Consider the following 20,278-nt stretch of genomic DNA (forward strand, 5'->3'; position numbering starts at 1 on the left):
TACAGTTTTCTTGCCTACAGTAATTTATCCACAATACCTATTACTATGTCAGTTCTTGGAGAAAACATTTAAGGTACAGCAAACCTTTTCACAGAGAAAAACAATAGGAAAAAACCCACAACAGATCCATTTCTTAAGTTACGAATTACTACTGAGAACCAATAAAACAACATCACAGAAAGGAAAAACCAAATATTTCACTCCATATTACAGAGAGAGATCAAGTTTTATTAGAATAAGAAGGGTAAAAAAGAGGGCACAAAAGACAGGCAGAAAAACTTCTGCAAACATTAGCAGACATCTGAATTTAGTTTTGTATATAAAGTGCATCTCAAAAGTGAGGTATATGGATGAAGTTGCATAGTGAACTTTATAGAATAATTGGTCCTGTTTTAGTCCTGATGCTTGACATTTTTCTTGCTTTCATGATGATCTGTTATTACACAGTTCATTTAGAAAAACAGAATTAGTATGCAATGGGAAATAGCATAAACCTCTTAGTTTTGACATATGCAAAAACTACTTAGTGAGAGGAAAAATAATTACAAAGCTACTAAAATAGCTAAATAACAGACCAGGTGTGAAAACCCAAATGAGCATGACAGAAGCCAAGAATCTGTATTTCTAGGGCAGTTTAAGTTAAGATCAGGAATTTGTTTCCTCTGTGTTTCTTTTCAGTGTAAGGCATACTTAGGCAACACCTAGTAAAATGTTTAACTGCCACAGACAAACTGTGTAAGGGCCTCGTTTTGGTGTCTTTATACCTGCAGAACTGGCATGACTAAGTGCAAATTCAGTTACCTCTTAAAAATTCCAAATAATTTTGGGCCTACCCTGTTTGTAAGGTAGCTCACAACTGATACTCAGCACATTGGTGTGTGTATATAGAAGATCATTTCAAATTGGATTGTCAGTGCAGCATCTCTGAGATATCAAAAATATTTTCAACTGTTCCTTTTGTTTATTTAACAGAAACTATGAAAACCAACAAGTCAATTTCAGACTTATATAAAAGAGTAAGAATTTGGGTTGCAATTAGTGCAAAATGTCCTTACAATTATAAGAAAGATAAAATCTTACCACTAAATCATGCAACTAATGATATTTTCCTCCTTCTTAGTCCTATGGAAAACAAGATTGAGTTCTTGGGACTTTTAGTATTGCCAGCTGCTACAGAATCAAAGCATCTCCAAAAATTACACCTATGCATAGTTCTTTAGAGACTTCAGCAAGGTACCTGCCCTCTTTTCTGTCCAAAGGCCTCAAAACCCTGATGGTGTTGGGAGACCTTTTCCTACTAAGCCTTGAAAGCATTACTGGTTTAATTTAAGTGGACCTTTATGAGATTCAGGATGTTTACAGCAGGGCACAATAAATGCAGACAAAGCCTCTTCAACTTCTCATAGATCAGGAAGCTGAGAATTAAATGCTATTTGTTCCACTTCACTTTGACAGAGCAATGGAGGATTAATTTTTGCGTTAAGTTCTATCACATCTTTGACAAAATCATTGTTTCCTATAAAGTCTCCAGCAATGATGTTAATACATTTTCTTTTTGGTCCTGGATGCTGCTGCTTTATCCAGATTTTCAAACATGGAAGACTCTGGAGTGTCATTTTCTTCAATGATCCAAATGGGTGTACAAGAATATACCTTAAATTTTCAGTAAGGTTAATACCTGCCACAAAGAATTTTCCTGAAACAAAAATCAGAAAGTGACAGATTAAATATTCTTTTGAGGAGAAGAGAAACTTCTCAGTATTGCATTACCTTCACATCTCGTTCCAGTGGGGATCATTAAAATACTAACTTCACACTCTTTCTGTATTGTTTCATGTCCCTATTACTGTTTCCCCTTGTTGCAACTGCATGCTGTAGTAAACAATTCCTGAGCCACACTTGGTTATCCAAACATTCCAGTTTAGCTAAATTGGTCTAGTTACTCATTGCAGTCGGAAGGTTCTCCACTGACTAGTCCTCTGTAAATTCCTCTGTAAATTACTCCTGTCTTTCTGTGAGGGTTGTTTCCAAAGGCTGAGCCTTCCCCCCAGTGGATGGGAGCGCAGGGTGCACCCTCCGGCTGGGGAGTGCTCTTCTGAGGCTCCCCCTCACTGCAAAAGCTGTGCCACAGGTTCTGAACTGAACCTCTGTCAGACTGCACTTCACCAGCATGCTTGAGTGCTGCTGTTCGTGTGCAGCTACGCCCTGCTCGTACTGCTCTGGTATCACAGAATCATTACGGTTGGGAAAGGCCTCCAAGATCATCGAGTCCAACATTTGGCCAAACACCACCGTAACAACTAAACCGTGGCACTTAGTGCCACATCCATTTGTTTCCTGAACACCTTCAGGGATAGTGACTCTACCACCTCCCTGGCCAGCCCATTCCAATGCTTAACCACCCTTTCAGTGAAGAAATTGTTCCTGATTTCCAAGCTCAGCATCCCCCTGACCTGAGGCCATTTCCTCTTCTGGTTGCCTGCGAGAAGAGGCCAATTTCCACCTTGGTACAACCTCCTTTCAAGTAGCTGTTGAGAGTGATAAGGTGTCCCCTGAGAGAAACCTTGTAGGAGCTTCCTTTAACAACAAGGTTAGTGGAATGAACTTTTGTCACCATCTGTGCTAAAGCAAGACTGGACTGAGGAAGCAGCCTTCTCCCCATGAGGAGGGTGCAGTAAGTGTGTCTGCACTGAGGGCTCCCTTTCTGTGGGTCACACCAGTGAGGTGGCCACCACAATCTCTGTGGTCTGTGCATGTGTGCATGCTGACAGTATCCACACAGCACACACAGGGTGGTTATATTCCAGAAGGCAACAATTGCCCAGCTTCCTACTTGTTCTGCATAGCTGTAAGTGCCCCTTCTCTCCTGCCAGCGAACTGCCTGTGCCTATGTCACAGACACATTTTCTGAAAAATCCTTTCCTTAGGATTTTTCTCCTGAGCAGCTCAGAGGCCTCAGGAACAAAATGTAAACAATGATTATCTGCTGCTGTGGAATGCAACAGGTGGATCTGTGATTGGTCTCATGTGGTTGTTTCTAATTACTGACCAATCACAGTGAGCTGGCTCAGATTCTCTGTCCAAGACACAAGCTTTTGTTATCATTCTTTCCTATTCTATTCTTAGCTAGCCTTCTGATGAAATCCTTTCTTCTATTCTTTTAGTATAGTTTTAGTATAATATATATCATAAAATAATAAATCAAGCCTTCTGAAATAATGGAGTCAGATCCTTGTCTCTTCCCTCATCCTGGGACCCCTGTGAACACCATCACATGCCTACCTGGCCGGCCCATCCGCTTCATGTGCTCCAAATACCGGATAAGAGCGCGAGTGGAGGTTTTGTTTCCCCACCAGTACGGGATGGGAGGCCACAGCTCACAGTGCTTCCCCAGTTCCATCTCCTCTTCGTACGAGACTATAACCTGGTGGCCAAGGTGCCACAAGGTCCGCAGCGTGGGCACCACCTAAAAGGAAGCAGGCCCAGGTTGAAGTCAGCAACACAGCATCATTCCCTAACTCCACATACTGAGAGACATCACCTTGGCACAGATTCAGTTCAGATAGTTTAAATGAGCAGCCCAGTATGTGATGGGCTGGACTACCAGCTGCAGGGCAATATGACCCTAGGAGCTTCAGCAAATTCCTCCTTTCCTCAAACAATTCAGCTATGATCATGTCCATAACTCAAGGTCTTACACCTGCATAATATTAAACCATCCCTGTCTCAGCCCTCATGCACAAGCCATTGCTGGAAGTTTGTTAAGGGAGGAAGACTGAGACCATGTCTTGCAGGAATGCAGACAGAGAGAAGCAGGAATAATTTTAGCAGATTTGGCACATTGATGCAAATTTGGCACAGTAACCACCAAAGAAAACTGAAATGCTTAAAACTTAGTAATACTAAATGTGAGTCACCTAGAGCTACATTAGTCCTCCTTTCTCTAATTGGAAAGTTTATGAAACTGGGATACTCCAGACATTTTTAATTGAGAGAGAGAAAGACCTGAGTCAGACATTTTCTCCATCAGGTGGATGGGCTAAAATAGCTGTTAAATTTAAGTGTCTCAATATGAAATTACATTTTCCAGCCTCAGAAGTTACCATCAGAGAGAACTGAGGCCCTCTGACTAGTTTTATTTACAAAACCAGTATATTTAACAGGCATTGTTTCTTCTAAGAATGTTGTGGTTAAAAACTACATTTGCAGCTTGTGAAAAAGAAATGGTGGCTTTTTGATGTTCCTATTAGGTTATTAACTTAAATAAAAGCCAAAGGCACTTGAAAATTAATAATATAAATATTAGAAGAAAGCTGTGGGTTGAATTAATCCCTCTCAGTTCATCCACAAAAGAAAGAATGCAAGCTTCTATTAGGTCAGAAAATATTGCAAAATTAAGACACAAGCTTCTTAAGGTACAAAACTTTGTGGTTGACTGAAGCCTTTGCTTTACTCCAGCTGCCTTTCTAAAGCTGAAACCTTTTAAACAAACAAGCAAAGATGTGCAATAAAAGCCAAAATAACAAGCTACCAGAGATGTGTATATAAACACAGGTGCTTATTATGCAGACAAAGCAGAAATTAAAGTCTAACAAGGGATTTTTAAACCCTAGTAATCCAGATCAAAGGAAGACACCTTGAATAGTTAAGACAATTAAAATTTTAAATGCAGTGTAATATTGTCACACTGTGGCCTGTGCCAGTACTACATACAGGCCTTGCCTGAGCTGCTGCTTCATAAACAGTTTCACATTTAATTCTGTACAACAACAGAGATGTGGTCTTGAAAGACAGGTAACAGTAGGTAGCAGTTTATTTTAGAACAAGTCAGCAAGTACTTGGATATTCAATGGCAAATCTGAATCTGTGATTGTGAAAAATCCCACAGATGCCTAACCTGCAATGGTACCACTAGGAAAATGGTGAGATCCACTGTGCTGGTCACAGACCCCATAGATATAAAGTTTTCCTACTCAAGGGAAGTACTTGGTTTGGTTTTTTCTCCAGTTCCCTTCCTCCTTCCTCCTGGACACAACTCAGAAATGTTCTTTCTTCATCAAGTGATCTCAGACCATTCTTTCAATACATTTATTCAACAAGTTGTCATCAGCAACATCATTTTCCCCTTTTGCAGTTAATAACTTTCTTCTGTTTAAGGCTGGCCATGTGCCTGAAAGCAAATTTGACCACCTTCTCCAGTATCTCTCCTCATCCACAACTTACACACTCAAGTTATTTGGGGAAACAATAAAACAGTGTCACTCAGGTCTTCAGTTATTCAGCTGAGGCCTGAATATTCAGAATCCCCAGTTTTGCTGAGAATTGTTCTATTTTAACTCTGCTGTACAAAATGCTTTGAAGTGGTAATACTCACATGTTACTGATACACCAGCTTCAAAGGCAGAATTTGAATCATAAACAGGGTCATCATTCTCCTGCACCACTCACATCTCCAGAGAAAACCCTCTGTTCCTCTGCATCTTTGAAATGTTAATTGTTTAACTACTAAAAGCTCCCACACCTTGTAAAAAACAGAGGGAGCTAAAAATCTCAACTTCTAAACTCTAGCAATCAAATATTTTCTGATTTAAATTAAGGCTTTTCTGGAGGTATGGGTAACTGTAAGACAGGTTAGGAGTAATGCCACCAGAAATGTACTGAGGGCAGAGATGCAATTAAGAGGGACCTCAACAAGTTGACAGAAACCTCATTAAGCTCAACAAAAGCAAATACAGAGTCCTGAACAGACTAATCCCACACACCAGGACAGACTGATGGAAGCTGGCAAGAAACTTGCTTTGCAGAGAAGGACCTGAAGATTCTCATAGGCATCAAGCTGCACGTGAGCCAGTAGTGCCCACCTGGCAAAGGTCAATTGTGAACTGGGCTGTATTAGCAAAGGCACAGACAGCAAATCAAGAAAAGGGGATCTTCCCTTCCATTCAGCAGCTGTGGGACTGAGCTCAGGTATTGTTTCCAGCTGGGGCTTCCCCATATAAAGAAATCACTGACGAGCTGGAGTGAATCCAGCAGCACACCAGCAGAGCCAGCAGAGGCTGGAGCAGAGGCTGGAGCATGACAGGCTGAGGGAGCTGAGTCTGTCCAGCATGAAAAGAGAAGACTGGACAGGTCTTACTGCTGTCTGCAAGTACCTAACGGTAAATGTAGAGAAGACTCCTCAGATATGCACTGCAAAGGATGGAAGTCAGCAGACACAAGAGAGATTCTAATCAGATAGAGAAGGAAAACAATGTTACTGTGAGATTGGTCAAATTTTTCATGGAAAGGTTGTGAAATCTCCATCCTTGGAGATAATCAAGAATGAACAGGACACAGCCCAGCGAAACTTTGAAGCTGGTCCTACTTTGCGTGGTGGTGTTGGACCGAATGACCTCCAGAGGCCACTTCCAACCTAAACTGTTTTAAATAGAAAAAAAATTAATTTAAAATTTTTGCTGTGAAAAGGCAGAAAATGGATTCTTTAAATACTAAATAATAAATATAAGATGCACAACTTTTATTTTCCTTTCTTTTTTCTTTCATTTTCCTTTCTTTTCCTCTCTTTTATCTCTTCTTTTCCCTTTCCTTTCCAAGAAAACTCAGACAGGACAATGGATGACAGTTGTCTCTACTATTGTCCCACATACATAACAGTCAAATTTCATTCCCTCCTCCACACTGTGGAATGTATGTTTGCTTTATCTCTTCAGTTCTATTAGATAATGACATATCTCTGATGCAGCAAACAGTACCTTTCCAAGGTTAAAAACACAGTGAAAGTAGAATATATCTAAAAATTTCCAATTAAAGATCTCACTGTGGTATATCATTCTTTTAAAATGTGAAAAAAAAGGATCTCATACTTACATTTCTAGGACACAGTTTACACTGGAAAATCTCTTTTATACAGGCAACAAGATGATTATGAAGTCTTTTGGTTAATCCATCAAAATTCCTGCAGGCTATGATAACAACTTCCTGAGGATGAGTTTCTAACCACCTCAATATTTCCCACAGAATATCCTACAAGAAAGAGATATGGCAGCTTATAAGTTATCTGTGCTACGCAGGAGAAAGGACATTCAATCAACAGAGCAGTGATGGCAGAGTAGACTCACAATCACAATAACGAAAAACTGTGTTTTCTCAAAATAAAAAGTGTTTCTGTAATTATATAGGGCTTTTAATGCCTTCTTCCCTTGAAGAACTTCTCTCCTTACCACGGAAACAGGAATGCCCTGTATCATCCTGGCACAACGCATGATAAACCCCAGAACATCAGGCATGTGGTAGGGGATAGGCAGTGGAGAGCAGGCACAAAGTCTGGTTTGAGGATAAGGAAAACATTGATGCTCCAGTATCACGTGCAGCAGCTCAAACTAACTTCCAGCCCTGCTGATTTTCTCTAATTTGAAGTCCTCACAAAAGAAAAACAAATAACCTACTCAGAAGAGCCTTGAGCCAGGATTATGATGGCCCTCAAATGAAAAAATGGCACTGGTTTCATAGCCATCACAAAAGTAAGGAAAATACCTGCACAGTAACAGTTGTGTAAACCATATGCACAAAGTACAAATTCATAGAAGGATCATTAGCCTTGTGGGCAATCCTGAAATCCAGGTATCGAACTCCAGCCTCAAGTTGCTCTGTCACAGTCAGGACCTGAAAGGTGAAACAGAAGACAAAGCCCTGAGAACTTGAAAGAGATTTGTTTCTTTAGTTTAGAAAGCTAAAAGAGGGGTACAAAGTTAGCTCTATGGCATTTTTCACAGGTCTTTCATCTTTAAAATGTTACTGTATGGCACCAAATTGCAACTTGGAAGCATTTTGCTCTCTGGCAACAGGGATTCCAATTTCCCTGCAGCATTTACTGCAAGTACAGATTAGATTCATTTCAGACAGTTGCCCTTGTTGTGTTCTGAAAGTTAAAGACCAATTAACCTGTGCATAAATACATCATTGCTCTTCACACAACTATTCATTTAAAAAACAACTGCAGGATCAGCAAGTTAGAAATGCTGTATTTATCTTATTAGATCAAAGACTTTACCATGGTTGTCTCTGCGGACCTCACACATCCTCAACAGAAAGAAAAACAAAAATAGAAAAAACTACTGGCTATTGTTCTTTTTCAAGATATAGTTTCTTATGAAGTTTGAATTAACCTGCAGAAGTCCTACAAAACAGAGGCACTCCTCTAGATCCACCTCCCTCAGAGCACTTCCACTGGATTTGAGGGCTGAATAGAACACATGATAAAGCTGCTTCTGAGGCAAAAAGTTCCAAATGATATGTCTTTTCCTTATGTCAAGACTCTCTTAGCAAAAGAAAATAGAATCAATTTAATTAGATATGTTTAAACACTAGTTTGTCTTCAGCCTGCTAGGGATGAAAAGTTAGGTTTCAGAAACCATACATTATACTGATTTAAGTCAGAAAGGATCAGAAAGCTAAATCAGCACAAGGCATTGCTCTTGAATATCTAGATTCATAGCTTTAGCACTATGGCAGAGCTTAAGGCACATGGCAGGATGCTCACTTTGCTCAGTTTAACCCCCTAACTTTCCTGGTTTTTAGACATGAATTTAGCCTCCCCAGGCTGTGCCCGAGGCGCTGGGATGGGACAGACCAGCCCAGGGTGCCCCAGAGTTCAGGGATGCAGTGGATCTGGCCAACACCTCCTCCTGGGCCTGCTGGATGTCCACCAAGCTGAACTGATCCACATCCCTTTGCTTGGAGTATGTTGGAGACAGGACTCTACATGGCTGCAGGTAATTTATAACCTTTGTGGCCAGAAAAAGCACCAAATGAAATTGCTGCTCTGAACTGCCCTTCAGATTAATTTTCTTATCTGTTGACTACACAGGAAAACAAGACAAATTAGACTCTCTAATTAGTCAGCTGGGTTTGGATACTGGATTAGGCAGCGTGAACATTGCCCCCTAAAGGGCAAAATTCAAAAGGAAGCCCTGAGGAGCAATGCTGCTCAGTGCCTCAATCTCACAGCAGGCATCCAGGCCATGACTGGAAGTTCCACAGCCATTACACAGGAACCATTTGGGCCTCCAGACTGACAGCCACAGCAACTGGGGCTCAAGCAGGCAACTCCCAGGCACTGGGCCATCCAGGAACTTGGGGATCCTACCATCAGAAGGGCTCCATGGTGTCTGCTCTGCATTCCAATGGGTGGAGTCATCTCCCCACACAGATAACTGGAGCACAGCAGAGCTAAGGAGGGGCAGGATTGTAGCTGTGCCTCTTCCCTATCACCACTGGGACACTTCCTGCTTGTCACACTGGGTTTGGACCTGAAGATTATTATAATGATGTTAAGAGATTGTTTGTCACCAACGGGGTCACTTTGCCAGCCACAAACCCACAAGTGAGGAGGTTTCCAAATCTTTCATTGGCTAAAGTCCCCCTCAAAAAAGCAGCTCAAAATAAACAAGGATCTGTGCTAAGCAAGTGCCCGTCAACGTCAGCTCATGATTGCTGGTTCATATTTGATAGCTGGTAATGTCTAAGATTCCAGTTTGCCAGAGCTGCTCAAACACAACAAAAGAAACCTTAGCATGCTTATTGATATTTATCAATTATTCAGTTTTAATTCTCTAATAATGAACTATTCCTTCAATAAGAACAAAACCAGAAAGATTTTTGGTACCTCTTTGATGTCAGGAAAATGTATTCTTTGTAAGAATCTTCAAAAGCTGTAGCTTAGAACATGATCATCAATTTTGTCCTTAACATACATTTATGAGGAACAAAGAGATAACAACTAGCTTAATATTTGCACATTTCAAAAAGTTAACTAAACCTTATGTGATGGGCCACACCTTCACTCTTTTAATCTTTATGGGGAAAAAAAATCCCTTCAACAAGGGATTCTTCTGTTTCTGCTGCTGGTGAAATACCCAGTATAGGTGGGGAAGGCAACTGACATCTCACACAACAGTGATAACAAAAATGACAAGCAAAGTTCAAGAGAAAAAAAATCTCTGTTAATTACATTAATATTAAATTTTATTTACCACCACAATAAACATGTGAAAAATGGTTTCTAGTACCAAGTGGTCAGCTTTAAACAACAACTACAAGTATCATCCCTGCCTCACCTGCATGCTTTTTGCCCATAAAAGATGATTAGATATGTGTGGCTCCTATCTCATACTCTGAAGTGCTGGATTTTGAAAGAGTAATTTTCTTCATATTGGCTGGAATAGAACTGTGTTTTGGATTTGAGCTGGAAAGAGCATTGATTACACAGGGATGTTCTTGCTGTTGCTGGGAAGGGCTTACACAGAGTCAGGGCCTTTTCTGCCTCTCAGAAAAGCAGGGGCAAGGGGCTGGGGGTACACAAGGAGCTGGGAGGGGACACAGCCAGGACAGCTGGTCCTAACTGACCACAGGGGTACCCCACATCATAAGGAGTCATGCTCAGCATATGAAGCTGGGGGAAGAGAGGGAACATCAATGATGGTGTTTGTCCTGTTAAGACACAGTTACACATGATGGAGCCTGGCTTTCTTGGAGGTGACTGAACACCTACATGTCCATGGGAAGTGGTGAATTAATTCCTTATTTTGCTTTACTTGCCCATGTGGCTTTTGCTTTACCTATTAAAAGGTCTCTATCTCAACCCACAAGTTCTCCAGCTTTTACCCTTCAGTTCTCTCCCCTATCTCACCCAGGGGCAATGAGAAGCAGCAGAGCAGAGCTGAGCTGGGGTTAAACCACAACACCCAAGCACGGCATCTCATGAGAGCACAGATTTCTGGGCAGCAGGCTATTCTGTCATTGTACACTCTCAGCCCTGCAGCACAAGCTTCAACTTTGCCAAGGCAAGAAGAGAACACCAGACAATGGTTACCTGTGTTATAGACCACTTCATGATAATGGGGTGCACAATGCAGGGCAGACATTTGTTTAAAAACTTCACCAGCTTGGACTCATTGCCACTAACAGCAGAGCGTTTATCCAAACAGTAGGTCATAGTGTCGTGACTCCCTGTAGGATACAAAAATAAATGTACAGAAAATCTCTTTTCTTAATGACTCAAGACCACATTCCATGGCTACATTTCATGTGCACACCTGATAGGTCACCACATTTGCAAGCCACACACCTACATATTCTGAGAGCCTCTGTAGTTATGGCAAAAAGATGGAATTGTCTACAGAGGTTGGTCACCTAACATTAAAAAGCTTAGTGTGAAATAAACCATCTGAACTACATATGACCGTTGTTTGCCTCAAACCACAATAAAATGGTTTGTTTCAAATAGCCTCTTCCCTCAAAATAATTATCTTGATGTGAAAACATATTTTTTCAAGGAATAAATAGCTGAAGGCTGAATTTATCTAGAAATTGTTTTCAGAGTTGTCCAAATGCAGGATTTCATTGTCCAATACCCTCAGCTCTGCATGGGAAAATATGACTGAAAGAAGAAATTCATCTTCTTACACCTTTGACTGGACCAACACTTAACTTGGCACTTTAACCATTTATATCTTAAATATCTGCAAAAAATGTCCTCCTGAAGTAAACCCCCACCTGCCCTACAAAAACAACAAACAAGGTGAGTGCTTGAGGGTTTCTGAGGCAAATCCAAGTTTATGCGTGAAAGATGAACAAGACCCTCATTTGATGGACTTCAAAAATTACCTGACTCTCTCCAGAACAGGGAATTATGCAGGCATGGGAGCCAAGACCAATATGCCCAAATACTTTATTTCCTTGAAGTCTTAACAAATTTGACACATCTCTTGCATCGTGCTTAGATGAAAGTATTGCTACTCACCATTTCATCAGGATATGGAACCAGTGATTTTGCTAGCTTTCCTGTAACATTATTTCTTCCAGTTTTATAAAGCATCAATAAGAAAAGCTAACAACTCAGTGACTTGCTTGGATCTAAACAGAATATCTGCAAAGAATTTGCTTATCATTTTGAGGTTTAAGTCTTCTGTCAAATTAAATGTTCACTAGTGCTAGGAAGTGCTTTCTTGAATTGTCAGTCTTACTGGTACCAGTGGTAATATTTCTAATAAACACAGTAAAAAGGATTGGTTTGGAAGTAAAAATTCTTTGGAACTGTCAATAATAGTTTGATGTCTCAATCAATTTTCTCACCTTCTAAAAGCCATTTTTAATTTATTTATATCCTAAATATCTGCTAAAAATGTCCTCCTGAAGTAAATCCCCACCTCCCCTACAAAAACAACAAACAAGGTGAGTGTTTGAAGATTTCTGAGGGAAATCCAAGTTTATGAGTGAAAGAAGAACAAGATCCCCTGTTACTGCTTTAAATACCCAAAACACACTCACTGCAGATGGGAGATCAGTATTGAGAGTAGGTAATAAAAGAAGTATGTGTTAGAAGATGTAGGAGTCAAACTATTAAATATCCATGGACCAAATCCAAGTCTGAGAGAGATAAGCAGGATTCCATTGATGGGTGTTGCATCTATGGATGCCAACCAGCAAATGGATAGCAATCTTTTACTCACGAGTCTTTTGTGATGTCATGAGTTACAGTAATGAAAGGAAGATGGGTACATCCATGACACAACATATATGATGCAAAGATAGTGAGCTAGCACCAAGCCCGGTAGCTCCAGACCTTGATTCCACCCCTCCCCAGCAGCACTGTGCTGAACCTGGTGCAAGCACAACACTAATTAATGAGATTTGCCGCTGTCTCATCATCATACTTTCAGAATCCACTCTGTCATGCTTCTTGCATGCCTTCTGTGAGATAAACTTCCACTTCCAAATTGGGTTTCCTCCCTCTGGAAACCTGCCAGAGCTGTCTTGACCTGATTGGTCTTGATCTGTTTGTGTTCTGACTTGGGCTAGATCAGCTTTATAGGTCAGCTGGACAGACACCAAAATATTCTAAGCTAATAGCCTGCAATGCTCTGTAAAAGTCCTCTAGTGTTTGCTGAAATGGACTTGCCTTCAACTGTTCTTCGTGCCTGCTATCCCTGCAGGCATATTCACAAGAACAACAAACATTTTCAAGAATAACAAGGTTATTAGGAGGAGAGCCAGGACGGCAAACAAACCCGTCAGTAGGTTCTCCACTTTCTAAGATGGCCAAGAAACACCAGGGGAAAGTCTTATAGGAACATCATGGCTCTCTTTCCAGCAAAACAAAATCCCACTGTGTGTGCTACTGACTTTTAAATGATTTTTGCAATAGGAACAAAAATAGAAAAAGAGAAGACTATTACCTCCTTTCTTCAGTCATAAGACAGATACATATTTTCTTTTTTCCTCTCATGATTGTTAAATAAGAAATCTAGAGGGGTTTCTTTAATAGCACCTGTTGTAGTCCTCTTACACAGACTTTATCCTAAACAGAGATGTGCTTGTTTTGAAGTTAAGATCAATTCAAATTACATTATCTAAGAAGCCTCCATGAAATAAGTTTCTGGCTTTCAATTTTAATTGGAACTCCACACTCCATTACTTCACAACAGGTAGAAAAAAGCCAAAACACTACAATTTTTGGATTCTCCCAAGGCTCTACCCACTGAAGACAAGACTTTACACTATCTCTAAATATATGCCTTTCCTAAAATTAACCTATGATCCTGTGGCTTACATAAAACATTCATCTACACACTGTGCTGCTTTCCCCCCAAGCTACCTGTCACATCTACTGGTGTGAGAGAAAACACAGGCTAGACTTTTCTTTAGAACCATTTTTGAAGTGGAAACAAAGGGAATCACTCAAGAGCTGATGGCCTTCAGTGCCTCGGAAAAAGTCAAGGCAGCAGAAAGAAGCAATAATATGACCAAAGAAAGGTTAATAATACGCAGATATTGTTTAAATGCATTTACACATAACACAATAAATCCAGTTTTTATAAGCTGGATCATGTAGAAAAGTAACAGTCTACATTAATAAAAAAAAGTTAATTATAAGTCTCAATTCTCCTTTTTCTGCAACTTCACAGTTTCTTTTAGGCAGTACAAAGAAACAAATAGTAAGGTAAACCTTAATTCTCTCCTCCTGGAAACATTTTATTATATAGGAATTCACAAGAATTAATTAGGGAAATTTTATCATTGCCCAAATAAGTTAATCCTTAGATTATTAATAGTATCTCACAAGATAACGCAAAGTGCCACTTTATTTTTATTTCTAAAAAAAAAAAAAAATAAAAAATTCCTTTGTTACCCCTCGCCTCTAAGAAACACCAAACATTACAGACCAACATTATTCACATAACATCGCACAAACCCTCCCCCACACGCTGACCCAAATAATAAACATAGCCATCCTGAAATGGGACAAACAGGATATTCCAACGCTTAAATGGTAAGCTAACATAACAGTGCAGAACAAAAGTTAATCTTTACCTGGAAGAGCTAAGTTATAGAGGGGAATATCCCAGAGCTTCTCTGGTAACTGTGACATCCATTGACCATTTTCATGGCACACATGAACGAAGGTTTGCAAAGGGCCTTCCATTGGTATGTGCTCTGGGACTTCATAGGGTGTTCTGGGAGGGAAAAAGGAAAGAAAAACAATAAACCACTCCAAATAAACCACTCCATCTACTGTGGTTGAATTAAGGGCATTGCACCTGTGAAGGAAGAATTTACAGATGTTAAAAAATGCCAACCCTTCCCTCAAGTAGATGCAGAAAAATGTCAAGAGCTTGCAGCCACAACATGTACTGCTTTTGATAACACTGTCTCCCAGCACAATGCCAAAGGGTGGATTCCAGCTTCAGGTTTGCAAACTGACCAAGTGAAAGAAAAAATAGCGAAGGCAAAGGCAAATATAGCCAAGCCAAGGCAAATATACAGAGTTTCACTGGTATGGAGAAATTGCTGTCTGTATTGGCTGTTGTGAAACCACAAGGAGTACCTCCCTCCAGTGTGAAACTGTGTCCATTCCTTTACCCTCTGCAGTCCCAGGAGCATGGCAAGGGGACCAAGGGCAGGGCTGGGACAGGGGCTGGGTCTGCTACCCTCAGGTCCCTAGAGAACACTTACCTTCAAGGATCCAGTCAGGTGCCACAGGAGTACTCTATGAAAAGCCTTTACAAAAATGTCAGGACACTGGATTTGCAGGTCATTCCAGCATCTGGGGTCAAAGAGGAAAACTTTCCTCTCCTTATTCCTGCTTTGGAGAACACCAAAGATGTTTTTACCACTCCTATGAGTCCATGATCATAGGTATTTCAGTTTGGTCTGACCTTCCTGAAACTACTCTGGAACTGTTCTTCTCTGAGATCCTCTGCAAAATTTGCAGTGGTCATGCGGGAGTGCCAGTGGAGAAAGCCCAGGTGAGAAATCATGCCATCACCAGGGCCTGCTAGAGTTATCCTGTTCATTTTTCATTTTATGATCTCCTGGATTGTGAAGAACACAAAAATAAGTTCTCTGTGTTTTGGGGTCTTTTGCCTAGTATGTTCCTAGTTCAGGTGGGGGTCTGAGGATTAGAGCCTTCCTTCTTTTCACTGCTTTCAAGGCTTTATTTTGTCACAGATAATGTGAGAGTTTCTTCTGGCACAGTGATTACCAATATCAACATATTACCAATATCACAGCTTCTTTTTTAATGTTGTTTTTAAAAGCTGTCAATGTAAAAGATTCCTTCCTGTCTGCTACAGCAATCTCAGTCATATACATATTTTTGAGGTTTTGTACTCTGCAAACACCCTCACTGGTCCCCGGTCCCTTTTGCTGCATCTTAGCACATTTACACACATCTTAGCACATCTACACACATTTACAGTGCTTATATGAAGAACATTTCCTTAAACATGGTGCAATATTTTTCTTTGACAGTCACATAGGGTCATCTGAAAGGCAACTTTAGGAATTGCATTCCTAAGCTTTATGTCCATACCACACAAAAAGATACAATCTGCTTTTATACAGCCAATGCACAAAGCATCACCTGCCTAGCCTGCCTTGCTGTGTCTTTGGTGCATCATTGAGTTGTAAGAAACAAATGGTGTCTATATGCCACAGCAGCCATTCTTATTCTTGGGAAAATATTCAGATCTCAGGCAGATCAACTCACCCATCCTCTGGCTCTGCACTTTGATATGATGAGCTTCTGTCCCCCACAGACCCCTGTTTCAGACAACAGATGTCTAAAGCTCATTTTGTCACCTTTTGCTGTTTCATGCTTCATCACACTGCACCCCACAGCTGCTCTGCTCTAGTCTCTGCACCATGCAGCATCAGCGTGGGCAGGGGCTGCAGGTGCTTAAAACAGCATTTCTGTTTAAAAAGACTGGATGGTCTCTCTTCTTCTCCAGCTCTGAAGCTGGCAGGAGCTCTGAGGCTGCAACACCCCAGCGTACGGCAGCACTTAGGCAGGTCCTGTATGCAGACTAGAGACCTGACTATAAGCATTGGTTTTGCTCTTCTGAGTGGGGAGATTTGCACCTCCCTTTCCAGAGCTTCTGGGGCTCTCCAAAGCCACCCATGCTCCCCCAGAGCAGGCACCCATCACCCCAGGGACCCACAGCAGTACCCTTAAGCCCTGCCATGCGGTCACACCTTGTCCTGGCACAAGCTCCTTTGCAACAACAGCACTCCCAGAATGCATCCAAGGGTGCAGGTCTGCCTGCTGCCTCTCTCCTCCTGCCATGTGCTCCCCCAGTTCACCACAGAGTCATGATAGCACATGCTCAGGAAGGCCCTGCAGAGGCATCAAGCCCTGCAATTGCCTTTACTGAGCTGTACAAGTGATCCCTTGGCATTGTCCAGCCAAAGCCCATGGGCAGCACGGCTGCCATCATTGCCCCAGCCTCAGCAGGACCAGGGCACTTCACAGAGAGTGTCCTGCTGGGCCTGAGGAAAGCCAGCAGAGAGCAGAAACAGCAAGACAAAGGCACACTGCAGTCCTGCAAACACAGACATGTGAGAGATGCACATCTCCTTCTCCTCCTCCTCTTCCACAGAACCCTGAGACTGGGGATGGCAACCGCTGGCAGTGCATGGCAGGAGCTGCACCATGGCCATCTGCTGATCAAGTCCTGTACAGAAGTGCCTGGACCAGATTTTGTCCCACTCCCCCATGCAATGCAAAGCCCTAGATGTTCACACTGCCACCTCTAAACTCAGCTGCTGCCTTGTGTTTGAGGGGCAGCCTTTGGGGAGAAACCAAGGCTTACTTGGAGAAATGAAACTGCAACTATTAGCTGCTGCCTCTCGTGACTAAACCCTAAACTTCACAAATAAGAACTGCTTCTTTATTCCCCTTATCCAGATAGGTAAATTCACCCTACACACAGTACTGTGATAAACTACTGTGTTGGGTTTGCATGACAAGATTTTGGTAGTGAGGGAGTCTACAGAGCTGATTCCTGTGAGAAGCTGCCAAAAACTCTCCCCAAGTAGAACAGAGCCAATGCCAGCTGGCTCCAAGGGTGAGCCATCAACAACAGTGGTAGAGCCTCTGGGGTAACAGGTTCAAAAAGGGGGGAAAAGTTGCTGTGCAACAGCAGCCAGGAAAAGAGGAGCAAGATTATGTGAGAGAGACAACTCTGCAGACACCAGGGCCAGTGCAGAAGGAGGGGCAGGAGGTGCTCCAGGCACTGGAGCAGAGATTTGCCTGCAGACCGTGGCAAATACCATGGTGGGGCAGCTGTGCCCCTGGAGCCCATGGAGATCATTCTGGAGCAGAGCCCTCCACCTGCAGCCTGTGGAGGGTCCCACACTAGGGCTGGTGAGTGCCCAAAGGAGAATGTGACCCCATGGGAAGCCCATGTGGAAGCAGGCCTCTGGCAAGACCTGTGGTCTCATGGAGAGAGGAGCCCACACTGGAGCAGGTTTGCTAGCAGGACTTGTGACCCCATGGAAAGGACCCACACTGGAGCAGATCACAAAGAACAGCAGCTCTTGGGAAAGACTGATGTTGGAGAAATTTGTGGAGGACTGTCTCCCACAGGGAGGGACCATGCTGGAGCAGGAGAGTGTGAGAGGTCCTCTCCTGGGGAGGAAGGATTAGCAGAAACAATACTTGATGAACTGACCTCAGTGCCCATTCCACATCCCCCTGTGCCACTGCAGGTAGAGGAAATCAGGAAATCAAAAGTGAAGTTGCACCCTGGGAGAATGGAGGAGGGGGAAGTAGGTGTTCTAAGATTTGCTGGTTATTTCTCATTACCTTACTCTGATTTCATTGGTAATGAATACGATGTTTTCCTCAAGCCGAGTCTTCTTTGCCTTTTTTGTGGCGGTGCCTGGTGAGTGATCTCTCCCTGTCCTTATCTTGGCCTATGAGTCTTTTGCTACATTTTTCTCTCCCTTGCCGAGCAGGAGAGTGATGGAGAGACTCTGGTGGGCACTTGGCTTCCAGTCAGGAGCAGCCCACCCTAACTACCCTCACTCCCCTTGCTCACATCAGCATCTGACCTTCTCTGGGTGCTCTGCATACAGGCAGCAATCACATTTTGAGGACTTTACCGGGACACATGCAATATACAAGCAATAAAACCTGCAGACCTATAAAGCCACTATATTTTATATATATCTTATATTCAAATCTTTGAGATAAGAAGAAAGGAAAATTTCATACTCTTGATATCAAGTAAGTTATGTAATACTATTGAAGGCAGATATTAAGAAGGCTGTGTTAAAATGTTTAAATAAGGATAAGGCATTTGCCTGCACCTGTTTAGAAAGGGCACCTGTTTAGAAAGAATAATTGAAGTTGTGATATGAATTACAGAAAAGAATTCTGAATTACAGGAAAGAATTCTGTTCCTGAAATGAGTTGTTCTGATTTGATTTGTCCAGCCCCAGGACACAGAGGACCGGGCTGATGTCCCTGGCCCGGAGCGGCTGTGCCCGGCCGGAGCGCGCTGGGCACGGCTGGGACCCGGCCCAACGCCGGCCAACGCAGCTCCTTCCGGGCGGCAGATATAATTAAAGCACCATTCGTGATGACATCAGTCAAACATGTGCTGCAGCCGACCCAGAAGCTAAAAAACCTCCAGGGGAGTTAGGGGAAACCCTGTGAGGAGCAGCGCCCGGGCACCCGGCGAGGAGGGGCCGCAGCCCCGGCGGCGATGGGGGCGATGGGGGCGATGAGGCCCGGGGCTGGGCGCTGCCCCCGCCTCCCTCCCTCCCTCCCTCCATCCCTGCCGCTGCCGGGCCCGCCGAGAGCCGCATCCCTCCCTGCCTCCCTTTCCCCCGGCCGCCGCGTTACTCACGGCGGGGAACGAGTCCGTGTCCATGCCGGCTCCTCGGGGAGCCGAGCGCTGCCCAGCCCGCCCGGGCCCGCAGCAGGCGGGGCGGAGCTGCCCCGCCCGGCTCAAGTGGCCGCAGGTTTGAGGAAGGTGAAGAGGGGGCGGGAGGGATGAAGGAGAGGAGGAGAAGTGGCGCAGCCCGAAGCGCAGAGCCGCTCTCTGGGCTCACGGGGCATTGCTCCAGGAGGAGCCTGAGGGCAGGCACAGGCGCGGGGAGTGCCAGGTATGCCGTGCTGCTCCTGCATTTGACGTCTATTGATGCAGGAAGGCTTAAGATAAATATTTACAAATATATATATACGTTAGAAGTACCTTACTTTTCTGCTGTGTCTGTCCAGTAAAGCTTGTCAGGGCCTCAGCTGTGGTGAAATTCACTTATGATGCCACCTGGCAGAAATCTTGGCAAGCTCTTCAAAAAGCTTTTCTGTGTAAAGAGGCAGGAGGTAAATAGATGAGTGAATGGCATGTAGAGGCAAACATGCTTACCCTCGGTGCAGGGTGTGTTCTCAGCCTTCCCAGAGAGATGGAGAAAGGATCTCACCTACCCCTTAGTGGTCCAAAGGCACACTAAAACACACATTTCCCTAAGTAAAGAATGGTGAGCTGAAACTCCAGCTGAAAGAATGGATAGAGAAGATTATCTCCGCTTTCCCCACAGGGCAGCATTCCTAGAGGGTCATCTCCAATGGAGCTGTGATCTAAGTGCTCTGGGATCATACTGCAGTCGGGATTAGCAACACTTCAGGCTGCTGCAGTGTTGTGCTGCTTAATGCAAGGATGTGTTTTCCAGACAGGCCTTTTTCACTAACTCATTTTTGCATGAGGCAGAGCAGTGTATATGCACAGAGCAAAACTTGTTGTGGTGCCAACAGCAGCAAGGTCAGGTTAACATTCAGCTAAAAGAGTAATTTCCATTGGTGAATCTCAGGACAGCAGGGCTGCCTGGGTTTCAGGGAGATGCTTACAGTTATGTGTATCACAAAACTAGCTGCCAGTAGATGCAGAATAGATGTGCACCAAGTTTAGCACTGGGCACAAAAAGGATGAAA

At 43.0% G+C, this 20,278-nt stretch overlaps 1 protein-coding gene across 2 annotated transcripts; it reads right to left on the reverse strand.

The window, feature by feature from the left end:
- Positions 1 to 207: 207 nt before the first annotated feature.
- On the reverse strand, positions 208 to 19,298 carry PLCXD1 (phosphatidylinositol specific phospholipase C X domain containing 1). Of its 2 annotated transcripts, none has more exons than XM_063149704.1 (7): positions 19,194 to 19,298; positions 14,371 to 14,513; positions 10,871 to 11,007; positions 7,534 to 7,662; positions 6,868 to 7,023; positions 3,283 to 3,466; positions 208 to 1,696 (listed from the first exon to the last, which is right to left on the reverse strand). In XM_063149704.1, exons 2-7 carry the CDS (start codon positions 14,480 to 14,482, stop codon positions 1,401 to 1,403), a joined length of 1,014 nt encoding a protein of 337 aa, XP_063005774.1. In that variant the 5' UTR covers positions 14,483 to 14,513; positions 19,194 to 19,298; the 3' UTR covers positions 208 to 1,400. The 2 variants fall into 2 exon arrangements, with proteins under 2 accessions (XP_063005774.1, XP_063005775.1); XM_063149705.1 differs by lacking the exon at positions 19,194 to 19,298 and adding an exon at positions 15,013 to 15,146.
- Positions 19,299 to 20,278: the final 980 nt, after the last annotated feature.

The sequence above is a fragment of the Melospiza melodia genome, chromosome 2 (assembly GCF_035770615.1).
Source record: "Melospiza melodia melodia isolate bMelMel2 chromosome 2, bMelMel2.pri, whole genome shotgun sequence".
Taxonomy (NCBI): Eukaryota; Metazoa; Chordata; class Aves; order Passeriformes; family Passerellidae; genus Melospiza; species Melospiza melodia.

What these genes read in the sequence shown, in the direction of transcription:
- PLCXD1 (XM_063149704.1), bottom strand. Translation starts at nt 14,482, where the DNA reads ATGGAAGGCCCTTTGCAAACCTTCGTTCATGTGTGCCATGAAAATGGT. An exon ending in CTATAACTTAGCTCTTCCAG is followed by an intron (nt 11,008 to 14,370) that starts GTAAAGATTAAC and finishes TGTATCCTACAG; the next exon opens with GGAGTCACGACACTATGACC. An exon ending in TGAAGTGGTCTATAACACAG is followed by an intron (nt 7,663 to 10,870) that starts GTAACCATTGTC and finishes TTCACCTTTCAG; the next exon opens with GTCCTGACTGTGACAGAGCA.